General features: G+C 42.7%; 1 protein-coding gene across 1 annotated transcript in view; it reads left to right on the top strand.

Moving 5' to 3' along the window:
• Positions 1-1305: 1305 nt before the first annotated feature.
• Positions 1306-18304, top strand: part of akap1b (A kinase (PRKA) anchor protein 1b) — a 36317-nt gene continuing 19318 nt past the window's right edge. The window contains exons 1-2 of the mRNA XM_070970167.1: positions 1306-1470; positions 15938-17574. Of these exons, the coding sequence (XP_070826268.1) occupies positions 15963-17574 (1612 nt within the window). The 5' untranslated portion in view covers positions 1306-1470; positions 15938-15962. The remainder of the gene's footprint in view (positions 1471-15937; positions 17575-18304) is intronic.

Here is an 18304-nt window from a genome sequence, read left to right as displayed (position 1 = left end):
ACTGAGACAGCAACACACAATACATAACACGCTCAGGACGCACTTGTAGACCAAACCCAAAATATATGCAATGAAAAAAAGAAAGAAAGAAAAGGAAAGAGAGAATGGGCTGCATGGTGGTGCAGCAGGTAGTGTGCGTGCCTCACAGCAAGAAGGTCGCAGGTTCAATTCCCGGGTCGAGCCTTTCTGTGTGAAGTTTGCATGTTATTCCCGTGCATGCGTAGGTTCTCTCCGGGCACTCCGGCTTCTTCCCACAGACCAAAAACATGCTCATTAGGTTGATTGGTGACTCTAAATTGCCCCTATAGGTGTGAGTGTGAGTGTGAATGGTTGTGTGTATGTGCCCTGCGATCGGCTGGCGACCGGTCCAGGATGTACCCCGCCTCTCGCCCATCAACAGCCGAGATAGGCCCACCGCGACCCCGAAAGGGATAAGCAGCATAGAAAATGGATGGATGGAAAGAGAGAATTTTTTTCTTTGTCTCCCTGAATCTATTGTTGTTTAAGTAATTAATTACCAGTGTTATGAATATGCCGATATGTTGCAGCAAGTTAAAATCAGCCAATCACAGTACTTTTTACTGCTGTCTGATGCTGCTAATGTGGATGTTACTATGTTACGTCGGCTCGCTGTCCCTGCTATATTTCATTCTTCAATAAACCAGTGTGTTCATCGAGTAAGTGTGATCCTTGACTCACACACAGAAACAGGCAAGTTTCTACACTGCCCTTCAAGAAGAGTGGGATGCCATATCTCAGCAGACAATAAGCTGACTTGTGAACAGCATGAGATGTCGTCAAGCTGTAATTGATGTTTCAATAAATTCACTGAGATGAGGAAATCACCATTGCATGCTTTGACTTAAATGCCCTACTTTCATGATATTTTATCACTATAGTGATAGTGTGTATAAAAAGTAATGATTAAGAAAATAAATCTACAATGGTGATTTCTCAAGGAGCACATTCCCTGTGTGTGCGTGTGTCTGCATGTGTCTGTGTCCGTGTATGTCTCTGTGTGTGCCTGTTAAACCTTGTGGTGCTGCAGCAGCCTTTAAATCTAATGGCATTCAATTTAGAATTTGCCATGTTCAAAGTCATAGAGAAATGTTTTTGAGAGGGCAAACCTAATAGATACAGTATACAGTCGTAACTTTTACGAAAAAATGACAAGGGTGCTTATTCATAGAGTCCAGCCCGTTACATTGCAATCAGATTAACGCAAGAGGGCGCATGTCTGAAATAGGTACCTTAACTGGCATTCTCAATTGCCGCGAGACTACACATATTTCGAACGCCTGAACATCGCGAGATTTGACCAGCTGATTCGTCTGTGTTTTTTTTCAGCCTGGCGCTGGTCGGTGAACACGTGGGGACGAGAGACTGACTTTCCACAGGGACACGGTTGAAAATCTGACACAATAGATAGTATTGCTCTCATCGTGGCGGCACCGAGGACCCCAAAATATTGTAAGTAAACTACAAACTCTGGAGAGGAAAAAGCGCATTTTCCAACTAAAGGGAAAGATCAAGCCGATAGCCATCTACATCATGTTCACACGGGGTGATTTTGGTTCAAAGCACACGCACAATGTGTGTGTGTGTGTGTGTGTGCATGTGTGTGTATGTGTATGTGTGTATACATACGTGGAATTGTATATGTTGCATATATGTATATATCTATCCAGTTTACTGTGTCACTGCCCGAATGCACTAATCCCATGTCATTGAACTAGCCTACTCTTTCTCCAATTTCACAGCCAACACGTACGGCTAGCGTCTTTCCCTGTTCTCTAACTTAGATTGCCCAGATGCCTTCTTTTCTTAGACTTATTAACAACAGGGTCATGTGTCTTGCATAGTAATGTTAACAAATGCTTGTAGGTTGTGAGCAGTAAGAATGCACTTGGCCATCAATTTTCGCTTGGCCGGCTAGCAAGCTAACGTGAAGGTCTGAGGCCCAGGCAGTGGCACTCTTTAGCTTAAAATGTTCGTTAACGCTGCGTCAGTCTGGCATAAGCCCTCATTGGTGCACTGGTTTAGTTTAAAGGTGTACGACGCATTGCCTTTATATTTTGGTCTAATGCAATGGCTAACGTCAGTCGGTAAACTGAAACTTTGAAGTGGCCTTTAACATGAGGCTTAACGTTAGTGATATAACCAACCCACGGTCATGGGCCTTTGGATCAAAAATAATGCAGTACGTGGAATGTACAATTACATGCCTTGCTTTTAAAATGAGTATTTGTTAATAAACGTTTTTAACACTGTTAACCGGTGTGCAAGGCTAGCTTGCTAACTTCATACTTTTTGTTCTGCACTGCGGCCTCCTTACCAGCCATCCTGTACTCCCAGTAGTGTAACGCTACTGGTAGATGACAACCACCTCTGTTAACAGATTTCATTCTCGACAATGTTATGCCAAACTTCATGTATATGTTCTGTCAGTTAATGCTTCCTATCTTATTGGCAAAGCGTCTTGAATTTTATTGCTGGGCAGAAGTTCTTCTGCGGATGTTGAACGTTTTCTGACAAATTTGGCATTCGAACGAGGCACCTAGCGGCACATATTGGCGAAGTTTCAGTTTTTATATCTTGTTCTCATTGCTCATTTGCCACTCGCTAGGTCTTTTCTTTTTTTCATCATTCAAAGATGGGTTTTACTGTGTTAGCAAGAGCACACAATGTTGCAGCATTGATAGTGTGTTGAGATGTGCCACGATAAAGACATACGTGATTACTGGTAGCAGAACGATTTGAATCATATTATCATACTGTTCCCTAACTCACTGAAAGTAAACATTACGGCCAGAATCTTAAGTGCTGTTTTACGTTGTGTTCTTGCTAGCTAACTTGCTAATCTCATTTGTCAGTCAGTGGCCTGTGTTATGGTGAAATGAGTTTACACGATGTCTTTTTTTAATCATTATTGACCGCACAAAGTCATATCGTGGTATTTTATATAATTAGCACGGAGCTAGCTGAAGTGGTCTGGCATTACCCAAGTTGACGTTGTCTCGTGAACAGTAACGTTAGACAAAGTGCAACTTCTCATCGTGTCATGGCTTTGTAAACGAAAATAAATTAAGATTTTAGTTATGCTTTTGTCTGAATTGAAGGTTTAACCTGTTGTTGTAGCTAACTTCAATGGTAGTAAACTTAAAACTCAACAGTAGCAATGAAGCCCCTGTACTTTCCGTCCTGTCTTTTGGCCAGACTGCATGCAAAATGTACTGATGCGTTATCGCCAGAGACAGGCTCCATAAAGTTTTTAGTGAAAGGCTAGGATACTTGTGCTGGAACAATGGCCACTGTACAGTTTAGCTTGCTTGCAATTTCCACGTTGGTATGCTATAAAATGTCACCATGAAAAATCAAGTAACAGCATGTAACATTATTTATAATATATTATAGTGTGATAGGTTTTAATACAAGAGATACAAAGGCTGCTCTGTATCCATTGTGAAAGCTGCTTAGGTTGCTTGTGCTCACCATGTTGTATGGTATGTAAATTATAAATACAGTCTGGCCTCTCTCGTATCTGAATGCCAAGGTTGCAGTCTGAATCTTGACTTTAAGATCAAGAAAACACAAATCTGACTGGTAAGGAGGGCTCTAGATTTGTTTTAACTGCCTCCAACTTCTGCTGTAACCTTGTCCAAGGTGAATGTAGTGTAGGCCACCATTTCATAGACACATGTGTACAGGCTATCTGTAGGCCCCCCTTTCTGTTTTAGTTTAGGTGCCCAAATTGAAAGATTTAAGTTGTTGATTTCATATGAAATTTTATTGCACATGAAATATTACAGGTGACTGCTTTAATTACAGAAGTCATTTTTAACATCACAGAGATAATTTCTAATGGAGTTAGAGGACAGTCACACCCCCAGGTTGAGACCCCATTTATTTGTTGTTGAGCACTGAACTCCAAGATGTTTTTGATTCTTCATGTAATGCACAGAAGTTGAAAAATAAGCCCAGGTGTAGCTACTCTACATTAAAAAAAACAAAAACAGAAGAAAAACAAAAACATAAATCCATTTAAATTGTTAAACTATGTTTGCTTTTGGTGTCATATGTCAAAGAACACTTTATGCAATGCATAGCTTGACTTGAACCAAAAACTTCTCAAGGAGAGACTACTCATCTCTTCTCGTCACTAGATACATTGGAGACAGACAGCAGTTAACAGAAAGGGGAGCTATTACACAGGTGAATATCAGGTGTGTCTTGGTAGATAAATGTTAATGTTACTTATAAAAGCTGAAAAGAGGGTAGTGAGATTGCTGAGCTTGCAAATTTCATCAGGAACCATTAATAATACCACCAAGCACATCATGTTCAGAAAGTAATTTAAAATAACATTTATACAAAGTGCAGCCATTTAGGGCATACTGCCATCAGAAACTGAGTATAATTAGCTGATAATTAGTCTGATCAGCCGCTAGAGACGCGTTATTAGACTGTAAACCATTAATCAAACAAATAACTGTCTGACTTTTTATTTACTGCACCACGTGTAGTTTTAAATCAGGAAATCTGCAACGTTATTTTACGGGGACAATCACCAGTTCAAGACAGCGCATGCTAAACTGGCCGTGAGGTAGAATGGGGAAATTTGGTCACATCCTGGACATCCATGGCACGAGCTGTTTGGCTTTGATATAATCTGTGTCCCCCCAAAATTAACCTACCTATTTTAATTAGTTTCTGCTCTAGGTCTTCTGGTTGGTCTCCAGTCTCGTTAGTCTGGTGTACGAGCATAAACCAGGTTGATTTTTGCAATTAGACTGAGCTGCCATTTGTCATTATGAGATGTTCTGGCAAATTAAAAATGAGCCTACATCAGCAATCTGTGCCAACGGTGTTAAATCCAATTTATCTTGCATTACTAATAAGTAGTTTGACATGATGACCCTCCTCAGGTTGGCAGTGTTGTATACAACATCAAAATATGTTTATAATATCTCATCTCAAAATATGTCTATGTCATATAACATATCTCCGTTACACTACATGCTGGAGAGTTACTTTTTTTTGCCTTGAGGATGATGTTACTATGGTGCTGTTCCCATAAGGGCTCCAGCGCAATCATATCCCTTTCAGAAGCATTATGATCCAGTGTTGAACTGCATTGTATTTTTGGAGCTTTGTAAAATAAATCTATAATTATAAGTCCAACAATGATTGTCAAGTTGTACTAGGCCAAAGTATTTCTATTTATTATTTTGATGTTGAGTAAAAGTTTGAAGAAAAAGTTAGAAGAAAAGTTAAATTGAATTGTTGTGAGAAATAAAAACATGATGTGTTACTCTGGAGCCGCTACACTTATTCATGGGCTCTCCTGATGTTCCACTTGGGAGTGGCTGAGTCATGGTTGAAACCTAGTTGGAAAATTCAGTATTTTGATTCACCAAAACATTTTAGTGTTCACCGAAATACCTTCTTCTTTTGTAAAGTGACAGGAACCAATGTTGTTGGATGATGTTACATCATTGGTTGTGTGTGCCAACCACACTAGCAGTCAAGTTTGTATTTAAGAGACTTAGGCATAACATACATTGAGTGACAGAAAACAACGTAATCTGGAACATGTGTGCATGTGTTTTAAGGACAAGGGTGGATTGTACCAACAGAAACATAGCTGTGGGGTTAGGGGTTAGGTTGTCAGTGTCTCCTGTTGTGGCAAACATCTATAAGGAAGAAGTGGAGAGAATAGTGTTGGACACCTAAAAGAGTGATGCCCCAAACAGCTGTTACAGGTATGTGGATGACACCTTGGATGAGAGTCAGGAGCCAGCAAATAGGCTTTTTTATGGATCACATTAACTCAGTTCATAAGCGAGAAGATGAATGGGAACAAAGTACCATTTTTAGATTGTGCTGTAATGGTAGGGTAAGAGGGAAACACTCAAGTGGAGGTATACTGGAAGCACATCTGTTCTGACCAGTCTCAATTTTGACTCCCATAATCCACTGGAGCAGCAAGAACATAATCACATTAAACAAGTATGAAAACATTGTGGTTATCCAGAGTGGGCATTTATCAAAACACAAAATGATATCTTGACAAATGAGTAAAAGAGGGTCACCAAAGAAATCAAGTTGTCATGCCATTTGCAGCTGGAGCTTTCTAAAAGTTCTAAAGGATTTACTCAAAGGACATCCCGGTGTTTCTAAACCTGTGAACACAGTAAGACAGCAGTTGATCCATCCAAAGGACTGGATTCCCAAACATCTCAAGAGTAATGCTGTGTGTGCAGTCAAGTGCAGTGAGGACTATAAGGACAAATTGTATAGGGGAACTTGCAGTCACTTAGTAGACATTGTGTGTATTTCCTGTCATTTTACAACTGAGGATGGTGTTTGGACATAAATAATAAACTTCTAACTGCTGTAGTACTGCACATGCAAACCAATAATTTCCCACTGCTGCACTATTGCTGCTAGACCTTTTGACTAACCACTATTGATTAAAAATTCGTCTACGGAATTATACGAGCGTCGTTTTTTCGTTTTTTATTTCTTAGACAGCAGATCAGTTTGAAATATTGCAGGGAGTCATGGAACAAGTATGAGCAGCAACAGTGAGCTGTTACTGTAGATAAAGATAACAAGCTGCAAACTTCCTTCTCAGTAAAATAAACTCTTTTCAGTTTCATTGTGCCCTGCTTTTTGCAGACTTTTGTCATGTGCAGCATTATGGTTGCTCACAGAATGATCGAAAAAGGGTTATTATTTTGTGACCTCTGTATTAATACGACAGTAGTTTGTTTTACTGTGCTCACAACTATGCGACTTGTGTTAAACTGCATTTGCTGTTACCACCACGAACTACAAGTGTCTTCAAATCAACCAGGACTGAAATCTTTGACATTGCCACTGTACAAAAAGCAAAGTTTTAAGCCTTCTTTTAAATGTAGAGACACCGTCTCCCTCCCGGACAAAGACTGGAAGATGGTTCCACAGGAGAGGAGCTTGATAGCTAAATGCTCTGGCTCCTGTTCTGCTTTTGGAGACTTTAGGAACCATAAGTAAACCTGCATTCTGGGAATGCAGTGTTGTAGTGGGGTAATAAGGTACTATGAGCTCTTTAAGATAAGATGGTGCCTGACCATTTATGGCTTTGTAAGTTAGGAGGAGGATTTTTTAAAATCTATTCTAAACTTTTACAGGGAGCCAGTGCAGAGTGGCTAATATTGGAGAAATATGATCTCTCTTCCTCCTTTTAGTCAGAACACGTGCTGCAGTGTTCTGAAGCAACTGGAGGATATTCAGCAATGAATTTGGGCAGCCTGACCTGCATCATTTTTAAACAGGATGTGCCTGATTTTTGCAATGTTATGTAGGTGAAAAAAGGCAGTCCTTGAAATTTGTTTTACATGGGAGTGAAAGGACATGTCCTGATCAAAGATAACTCCCAGATTCTTTACAGTGGTGCTGGAAGCCAGCGCAATGCCACCCATAACTGCTATGTCATCAGAAAGTAGGTTCCTGAGGTGTTCAGGGCCTAGTAATATAACTTCAGTTTTGTCTGAGCTTAGCAGCAGAAAATTGCAGGTCATCCAGGTCTTTATGTCCTGAAGACACGCTTTATTAGACTTAATTTATTTAGAAAATTTATTGAGTGCTTCCTGATAATGTTGTAAAGGAAGCATATATAAGGTGAATAGAATTGGTCCAAGCACAGAACCCTGCGGAACTCTTTAATTATTTAAACCAGCTTAGTGCAGTTCCCTTAACGCCAATGAAGTGTTCCAGTCTCTGGAAGAGGATACCATGGTCAGTGATGTCAGATCTAATAAGACAACTACAGAGACAAGTCCTTTATCTGATGCAATTAGAAGGTCATTTGTAACTTTAACCAGTGCTGTCTCTGTGCAATGATGCACTCTAAATCCTGACTGGAAATCCTCAAATAAACTACTGTTGTGTAGAAAATCACACAGCTGATTAGCAACTGCTTTCCCGAGAATTTTTAAGAGAAAGGGAAGGTTGGATATTCATCTATAGTTGGCTAAAACCCCTGGATCAAGAATAGCCTTTTTAAGTAGAGGTTTTATTACAGCTACTTTAAAGGACTGTGGTACGCAGCGTGTTGATAAAGACAGATTGATTGTGTTTAAGGAAGAGTAAATTAAAGGTAAAACTTCTTTAAGCAGCTTAGTTGGGATGGGGTCTAGAATACAGGTTGATGATTTTGATGACGGCATTATTGAAATTAATTGGTGAAGGTCGACAGGTGAAAAACAGTCTAAAACTGTGACTGAGGACAAAACAGTACCTGTTGATGGCAGGAGATGGATTCTGTCTCTAATAATAAGAATTTTATCATTAAAGAAGCTCATGAAGTCATTACTGTTCAGAGCTAAAGGAATATGTGGTTCAACAGAATTATGGCTCTCTGTCAGATAGATAGATAGATAGATAGATAGATAGATAGATAGATAGATAGATAGATAGATAGATAGATAGATAGATACTTTATTCATCCCCAAGGGAAATTTCCAAGTTCCAGCATATTCCACAATTTTTAAATAAAAGACATGCAATAAATAATCTAAAAGCACAGCAAGCAAAGAATTAAAAGTAAAAAAATGTCCACATGTCCAGTGCAAACAGAATGCAAGTTTAAATGTCAAGTGTTTAAATGAGATGTCCAGAGTTAAAATGTCAAAATGCAAGTTAATAGGAGGTGTGTCGGGTGGGGAGAGTGGAGAGAACCTGTTAGAAACATGAAGTGGTTGGTTGTGACTCATGAGTTTCAGCTCAGGACTATGCTTCCTTCCAACAGTCACCCAGCCTTCCCAGCTGCTTGGGAGCTGTTGAGGGACAGCTAGCTGGAGCTGCAGTCCGCACCGGCTACAGGGGCCTGGCTAACTACAACTGATGGTTTGGTTTCCATGGTGCGGAGCTGTGCTTCCAATTCACTAAGCCTCGCCTCCACCAAGTAAACTACATCTACCAGGCAGAGGAGTCGCTATCTCCGTTCCTCTTTACCCTGTACACTGCTCACTTTGCCTACAAGTCTGCATCTTGTCACATTCAGAAATATTATGGTGATACAGCAGTTGTGGCATGTGAGAAAGGGGAGGATGAAGGGCAATACAGGGCAAAGGGCAAAAGGGCAAAACACTGATCACTGCATTCACTGACTGGAGTAAGAGGAATGGTTTAATTTTGATTACATCAAAGACCAAGGAGATGATTTGTGGACTTTGGCAGGAAGAAACTCCCCCATCTGCCTGTCACACTTGAGGTTGTTCAGTCCTATAGATATCTAGGAGTGTACCTTGACAGCAAACTGGACTGGTCCGTACACTTGAGTGCGCTGTACAAAAAAGGACAGAACAGACTTTTCTTTCTCAGGAAACTAAAGTCCTTTGATGTATGTAATGAAATGCTGCACATTTTTTACCAGTCTGTGGTTGCTAGTGTTCTCCTCTGTGGTGCTGTCTGTTGGGGGTGCAGTATGACTGTTTGAGACAGTTACAGGCTGGATAAGCTGATCAGTAGGTGAACCTCTATGGGGGTGGGAGGGTGGAATCAGTGGGGTCCATGGTGGAAAGGAGTATGGTGCACACCATCCTCAACAACAAAAGTCATCCCCTTCATGGGACTCTGGAAACTCAGAGTAGCACCCGCAGTAGCAGGCTCCTCCTTGCGCTGTCGAACATGTGAGGTTCAGGAGCTCATTCATTCCTGCTGACTGTATAACAGCTCTTGTTAAACTGTGAAACCGTGCATATCATTAATTCATTAATTTATCACCTTATTTACTACACTTATTGGTAATGTGTGTTTTTAATCTGTTTTTATCTGTTCATATGTGCTACTGGACACCCGAATTTCCCCTCATGGGGATGAATAAAGTATTTATCTATCGATCTATCTATGTAAACATCTGACACACCAAGCAGGAGAGAGCTGGAGAGGGACAGAGAGAAGCCATCACTAGCTGCTAGGCTAAACTGATGTAGCTACCAGAGCAGACAAGCATGTAGACGAGTGAAATTAGCGGTCGCTAAATAGACAGACTTATGGGTGCTTGGGCAGAACTAATGTTACTTTAAATGGTGGGGAATAAGCTGCTGTAACAAAAGACAGAGCAAATTATACTCAGACGAGCAAGAGCAACAGACGTACGCTACTACCAATGCAGCACCTGGAAACAGGAAGTGAGATGATACGCTTACCTCATTTCTTTGTGCTTCTTTAAAAGAGCTTGAACTACACATCTGGAAACCCCAGTCTGCTTTGGGATCTTTGTCTGGATGAGACCTTGCTGATGCAGTAGAACTGCCTTGTGTCTTGTGCTCAGTCTTGCCACGGTATATGACCTGTGACATCAAACTGTCCTCCACAACATCACCTTGGTAGCAGAGTTTGGCTGTTCCCAGTTCTAAGCATCCTCGTTAATGACTGTGTTTCAACCTACATGTGAAATTGATGAACATTAGTACCTGATTGGTATAATTGGTTGATCATGCACCAGACTATAGTCCTACAAAATCTCTAACTTTGTGCAAATGTACCTATAAGAATTGATGCTGATTTAAAGGCAACGGGTGGTAACACCAAATATTGATTTGATTTAGATTTTTCTTCTGTTTGCTCACTTTGTGTATGTGTGTGTTTGTATGTATATATGTATACATACGTATGTAAAGTAAAACATCAAAATTACTGCATTGATTTTAGTCGATAGTTGAACCACAGATTCAGCAGGAACAATGTGGATTTTGTCCTGGCTGTGGAACACTGGACCAGCTCTATACCCTCCACGAGGTGCTTAAGGGTTCATGGGAGTTTGCCCAACCAGTCCACATGTGTTTTGTGGACTTTGAGAAGGCATTCAACCTTGTTTGTCGCGTCATTCTGTGGTAGGTGCTCTGGGAGTATGGGGTAGGAGGCCCTCTGCTGAGGGCTGTGCAGTCCCTGTGCAACCGGAGCAGGAGCTTGGTCCACATTGCTGGCAGTAAGTTGGACCTGTTCCCGGTGCATGTTGGACTCTGGCAGGGCTGCCCTTTGTCACCGGTTCTGTTCATTATTTTTACGGACAGAATTTCTAAGCGCAGCCAGGGGCTAGAGGGGGTTTGGTTCGGGAGCTGGCAGATTTTGTCTCTGTTTTTTGCGGATGATGTTGTCTTGTTGGCTCCCTTGAGCCAGGTGATGGTAGAAGAGCTAGAGGAAGTGTCCGGGGAGAGGGAAGTTTGGGCATCCCTGCTCAGACTGCTGCCCCTGCGACCTGGCCCGGATGAAGCAGGAGAAGATGGATGGATGGATGGATGGATGGATGGATGGATGGATGGATTTTAGTGTGTGTAAGGCTGGGCCTATAGAACGATAGCGATATGTCTCACGATAGACATGTCATCAATATCAATATAAAATGCGTTCGATAAAGCATTCGATAATTTTTTTTTCTTTGTCGGAAGAAACCTGAAGTTGCGAAGCAAGGTTGGTTGCATGAACAAAGGCACTCGCTCTCAGGTAACTGAGCAACGTAGGGAGTAATCGCTAATCAGTGAGAGAGACACGCTAACACGTCAATCATGTAACATTATCAAGTTCGGTTGCGCCGTGTCGTTGTCACGTGTTTGCTGCTCCGCGAGGAGTGAGATGAGAAATAGAAAGTGAGCGCTGCAGTGAGCGAAGAAATCGTTGATAGAACAGGGAAAGTCAGCTCGCCAGTATTTTGGATTTTATAAGTCGGACCATAGTCAGACCAATGTGGTCTGTAACTTATGCAAGACTTTCGTCCCCACCAAGACCAGTAATACCACAAACTTGTTTAACCACCTTAGCCGCGCTCACTCTTTGGAGTGCAGCCGTATTCGCCAACGTCCGCCAACCGCAGCACCACCGCACAAGCAGCTGACCACCATGCGGAGGTATCTGCTTCAGTGCCTGATGACAAATCATCTAAAAGGCACGAAGACGTAACGGAGGCAGCGGCATATCATATAGCTAAAGACATGCTTCACTGAGTACTGAGAAGCCAGGTTATAAACATCTCTCACACATGCTTTTTTTTTCCTTAAACACACTTGCAATAAAAATATAATTGAATAGTTCATGTATGTTTAGAGTAAGAAGAGTGATTAAAGTTGTTCATATGTCTAGGCTGGTTTTATAGTTCAGTCATTGTTACTGTACTGTCTATCATGTTTGTTTTTTTTGTATGTTACAGATGTCAAGTCTACCTCAGTTTCTGCTATGTTTCTAAAACACTGCACATATTTGAAAACATTTTATTCACCAGAGGGTGAATCAGCTTGTGAACTTCCTGCACTAAACCTGCAGAAAAAAAGTTCTCAGGTTTCTGTCTGTTTACATTTTTACACTTTTTTTACATTTATTATTTGAGTGTTTTCCATGGTTGTGTTGACATTTCCTTTCCTTTCTGCCTTGATAGCGGAGGGGATTATAATCAGAGGAAGGTTCAATTTAAAATAAAAATGTTTAAATTGAATGTATTTTTCTCCTGATCCTTATTTTAAATAGGTCATAAAAAATATCAATAATTATCGATATCGACCAATATAAAACACTTATATCGCAATAGAGTTTTCAGCCATATCACCCAGCCCTGTGTGTCCACTGTAGGCAAATTGTATACTCTGTAGCTGTGTTATGTAGAGAACAAATCTGAAGGTTGCAGCTTGGACATGGTGTAGGCAAATCAGAATCAGATCAGATATCTGAATCAGATATATATTATTGATCCCGGGGGAAATTGTTTTTGTTACAGTGCTCCTTAAATGAATAGAAGAGATGAAGAAGAGATATAGAAGAGAAAGAAGAGAGAAACATGTAAGAAGAGATTTGTAAAAATGTTTTTGCAATTAAAGAGAAAAAAAAAAGTGTGTGTATGTATGTATATATATATATATATATATATATATATATATATATATATATATATATATACATACATACACACACACACACACACACACAAAATATACAGATAACTAAACAAATACTGAGACAAGGGCCAGTCAGAGGGAGTGGCCACAGGCAGGAAATATTTCCTGTGGCGTTCAGTTGTGCATTCTGGTGGGATGAGTCTCTCACTGAAAGCACTCTTGTGCCTGACCAGCACATCATGAATTAGTCCATAGTTTAGTCAGCATCCTCCTCTCTGACACCACCGTCAGAGAGTCGCACTCCATATCCACAACGTCACTGGCCTTGCGGATCAGTTTGTTGAGTCTTATGGTGTCCGCCATCCTCAGCCTGCTGCCCCAGTACGCGGCAGCATAGAGAAGAGCACTAGCCACCACAGACTCAGAAAATCCTGAGCATAGTCCAGCAGATGTTGAAGGACCTCAGTCGCCTCAGAAAATAGAGACAACTCTGGCCCTTCCTGTAGAGAGCATCAGTGTTCTTTGCCCAGTCCAGTTTATTGTCAATATGTACCCCCAGGTACTTGTAATCCTCCACAATGTCCACACTGACTCTGTCTGACACACAGTGTTGCAGGTGCACGTACTGCATCCACCTGCATCACTGTCAGCTTGTCACCCAGTAGAGCTGGATGAATGATGTTAAATGCACAGGAGAAGTCAAAAAACTTACCCCCTACAGTGGTCACTGGCTTGTCTAGGTGGGCGTAGACACAGGTGAGCAGGTAGATTATGGCGTCCTCAACTCCAAGTCGGGGCTGATAGGCGAACTGGAGGGGGTCCAAGAGTGGCTTGACCATGGGCCAGAGCTGCTCCAGGACAAGTCTCTCCAGGGTCTTCATGATGTGGGAGGTCAGTGCCACAGGTCTGTAGTCTATGGAGGCCCTGGGCCGTGGCGTTTTTGGCACGAAAATGAGGCAGGATGTCTTCCACAGCATGGGGACCCTCTGGAGACTTAGGCTCATGTTGGAGACATGGTGAAGAACTCCACACAACTGGGGGGCACAGGCTTCGAGTCACCCTGCAGCTGACACCATCAGGACCTGGAGGATGGGGGGGTGGTGTAAGAAGTAGAGGAGGGGGGGCAGTGTGGAGTGGTTTGTAGTGGTCGTTCAGGACAGGCAGCAGAGGAGTTGGAGGGGGGATGAGCCAGGCCTGAAGTGTCAAATCTATTAAAAAACAGATTCAGTTCATTGGCCCTGTCAACGGTGCCTTCAACTCCTCTGTTTTTGGTCGTTCTGAAGCCAGTGATGGTCCTCCTTCCACTCCAGACCTCTCTCAAGTTGTTCTGCTGGAGTTTCCACTCCAGCTTCCTCCTGTATTTCTCCTTAGCCTCCTTGATTTTCACTTTCAGTTCCCTCTGTATTGTTCTCACCTCCTCCCTGTTACCAGCTCTGAAAGCCCTCTTCTTCTCATTGAGGATGACTTTGATGTCCTTTGTCACCCACAGCTTGCTATTTGGATAACAATGGATAGTCCTGGCAGGGATAGTGGAGTCCATGCAGAAAGTGATATAGTAGATGATACACTCTGTGAGCCCATCAGCGTCCTCCCCATGCGTCTCACAGAGTGCCCCCTGTCTGTCACCTCACAACAGCCCTGCATTGTCTCATATGTCTCCTGACCATCTCCTCACTGTCCTTGTGGTCGTAGGCTGACTCTTCACCAGGGGCACATACCAGGGATTGTGGGGCACAAGGTTGTGGTCTGACCTGCCCAGAGGGGAGAGGGGGGAGCAGCTGTATGCATCCTTAGTGGTAGCATACAGCAAGTCCAGGGTTCTCTTCTCTGTTGTAGGGCAGCTCACATGCAGTGTTGTTGCCATGGTGATGTGGTTGAAGTCACCCGAGATAGCGATGAATGCACTCCGGTGTTGAGTTTGCAGACAGGCTATGGCGGAGTGAATGACGTCACATGCCGATGTCGGATAGAGGGGGGGATGTAAACAGCTACAATAATGGCATGTGAAAACTCCCTGGGCAAATAATATGGCCTGAGCCCAACAGCCAACAGTTCAAATTCTGGGCAACAGATACGTTCCTTGATGGTAATATGACCAGGATTACACCATTGGTTGTTGACTAGAACGGCGAGCCCCCCTCCTTTATGCTTACCACTCTCAGTGCAATCCCGGTCCGCCCAAACAGATGGAGACGTTGTCGTCAGGTATGTCCTGGTGCAACCATGTCTCCGAAAAACACATCAGACTGCACTCCCGGTACTCCCTCTGACTCCTGGCGAGTGCTGCTAACTCATCCGCCTTATTTGCCAGCGACCTCACGTTGCCCATGATGAGAGGGGGAGACACGGCTTATATCTCCTCTTTTCCATAAACCTCTGTTGTCTCAACCCAGCTCTTTTCCTCTGCTGTTTCTGTCCTCCCCTGCATCCTCTGTGTGTTTTCCTCCTGATTTTAGCAGGGATCTCTGATGTTCTGGCTGACAAGCTGGCTGACCAGCCTCAGCGCCATCAGCTGATCTCTGGAGTCAACAATGCGGCCATGAAGTCGCTGCGCATTGGTGCTGTGTCCCAGTGAGAGTAGCAATTCCAAAGCGAGAAAACAGACCAGAACTCTCTCGGTCAACATGTTTGGAGAGGGCACAGCTTCAAGATGGCGGTCATAAAAATACAAGGAGTAATAATAATGAATAGAGCAAAAAAAAAATTGTACTAAGAAAACAAACAGGAGCGACTGCAACAGGCTGCATGCACAGTCATACTCGATATGAAAGATTTTGAATTGGGAATGAGACAAAAAACCTGATCAGGGCATCCTTGATGTAAAGTGTACTATGTTTTTGAAGCCCATCAAAGACTTACCCCATTTTCTCACTATCCCACTTCTGGGTTCTAAAAAGTTCATCACCTCAGCAATTAGTTGGCCAGTTACCATGTGATCCTTAAATCAACCTGCAATCAACAGGCAGATCCTGACTTGTTTTTCCAGATTTGCAACAAAATTACATTCAGTATAGGGTGTCTTTCAACTAATACAAATCTGTGTGTGTGTCTTATGTAACTTTCAGGTGTAGCTGTTAGCGTCCTGAAGAAATGCCACTGAGGTTTCGTTCCGTTGTGCCCTACACGCTGCCTGGAGTCCTGGCACTTATCAGTTGGTGGTGGTATATCTCACGGAAGAAAGAGCGACTCATCATCCATGACAGCCCAGAGGGGGCACCAACTGCTATGGGCCTTAGGTCATCTCTAGCAGAGGGTAGCAACGGTTTGGTTGAGAAAGGCACAAAAGCCACAAATGACACAGAAAGCCCCACCCACATACCTCCAAAGGTCAGTAACCAGACAACAGAATGTGAAAATATTTCCCACGTCCATGTCCAGGACACTGAAGCAGAATTACTGTGTTCCAGTGAAGGTGTGAAGGTGCCTTCACTTGAACAAAGTTCTAATGAAGTTGCCCGTCACCTTGGCAGAATAAGACAAGAGGAAGTCCCTAAACCCTCTGTCTTGCCTCTACCATCACCTGGCAAAGAATACAGCCTACAAGTGTCAGTAAAAGACCATAAAGACCCAGAGAAAAGCTCATCACCTGCCTTGGTAAATGAGCCAGAGAAACACGCAGGGAAAGATCCAGCTACAGTAGAAAAGATTGTCTTGCCCCACCATTCTACCAAAGTTATGAGCTCCTCCCCCACAACAGCAGACCTGTCTGATGCAGAGAGGCCTGAGCCAGAGGGGGAAGTTGCTAGGCAGCATAGCACTGTTAATATACAAGATGAGATGGTTGTTTGTGTGGTCACCCCAGCCAAAGTGCAGAGAGCGATCCCATCAGAGACCATCTCTCTAGAGACACCCCCTTCAGTACAAGATTTCTGCCAACACATTCTAACCAGCACACCCACCTTCCCTGCCCTGTCCCCGGCCTCCACAGCCCTGACCACCATCCAAGACTCCGCCACCACATCGCTGTCCCCAGAGGACATGAAGTTACGTAGTTGTCGTGGAGAGGACCAGGATCTGGAGCTTCTGGCATCTGGACTCATAACTGAGGTCATCTCAGCAGCCACCAAGGAGATCCTTGGTGTCGCCAGCTGCCAGGTCACAGACAACAGCCAGCCCTGCTGTAGTAGCAGCACAACACTGGGTAGTGGAAGACTATGCTCCCCACAGGAGCCAAGCACAGCAACACAGCAGTGCCACAATCTACTGACAAGCCCCTCTCAGATAGGCTTTGAGTCTAGAGAGGCAGCAAACATAGAAGAGCAAGTGATGCCCAATGGATGCTCCCTGCTAAGTCACAGGGTTCATCAGACAAATAGTGCACAGAGAGGCCATTGGCCAACATCATCGCACCAAGCAGCACAAAGTGCCCGTTTGCTAAATGTGAAACTGAAAGGTGACGAACCAGCCGTGGTTACTGAAGACTCAGCCTGCAGCACATGCCACTCTGAGGATGGCATCACCAGTGAGGACCTCCAGAACAGCATGTTTGACAACCAAATGGATGTGATTCAGGTTACAGACTTGTCAGCAAGAGAAGCCACACAGCCTCAGTCATTGGTTCAGACTGTCACAGAGGTGATGGTTTTGAGTGAAACTGAAGAAAACTCAGTGGATGCTGTGTGTGAGATAAAGAGGGTCAATGGAATGGGAATGAGGAATGGAGCTCATGGGATATGTGAGATGGAAACAGACCAGTCTGGAGGTGAGACATCAATCTGTTCAATCTGGTTATTAGTAGCAGGATTTTCCCTGGATATTTTTTGAGACAAAGGTGACAAAGGCTGGAGAACATGCATGGCATGTGCAGCATACACAGTTTGTGCTCCACCTTTACAGTGTTCTGCACTTAAGTGAAAAACAAATCACGATTGACAGACTTAAGTGTCATAACGATTTGAATTTTACACCAAGATGGAACAAAATACGATTTGTGATTAATTTATTTAGGAAGCAGCATAAAAAAACACAGTTGTGTAGTAACTTGCACAAATTATCCTGCCTCTATTTTTTGATAAAATAAAAGGTCACTGTCGGATGGAAAAAGTGAAGACAAGAATGATCTAACAAGCTTTCCAATATCACCAGTCAACAGATGTTTCACATAACATGAAAACTATAGGAAAAAAAATGCTGAATTTTGATAAAAAAATATTAATACAGAATAGAAGCACTAAAATCCAATTAAAGACTTGTGTCCTAGTTGTTAAGTATAGTAATTGCTTTGGTGTCACTGGGTCACATGACATGGAAGCTATTGAAAAAAAGCTTATTTATGTAATTATGTAAAATAAATATATCTTAGCCATCAAAGATGTGTGCAACATGAGTCAGCACAAAAGCATTGGAAATAATGCTTTTGTGTCATTCAAATGGGAAATTATTGATGAAACAACAGGGGTTTCACTTAGGGACAATCAGTGAGGGCTTGGAGG

This window comes from Chaetodon trifascialis, chromosome 9, assembly GCF_039877785.1.
Source record: "Chaetodon trifascialis isolate fChaTrf1 chromosome 9, fChaTrf1.hap1, whole genome shotgun sequence".
NCBI classification, from domain to species: Eukaryota; Metazoa; Chordata; class Actinopteri; order Chaetodontiformes; family Chaetodontidae; genus Chaetodon; species Chaetodon trifascialis.
Note: the sequence above shows the minus strand (reverse complement) of the source record. Positions and strands in the feature narration are given on the sequence as shown.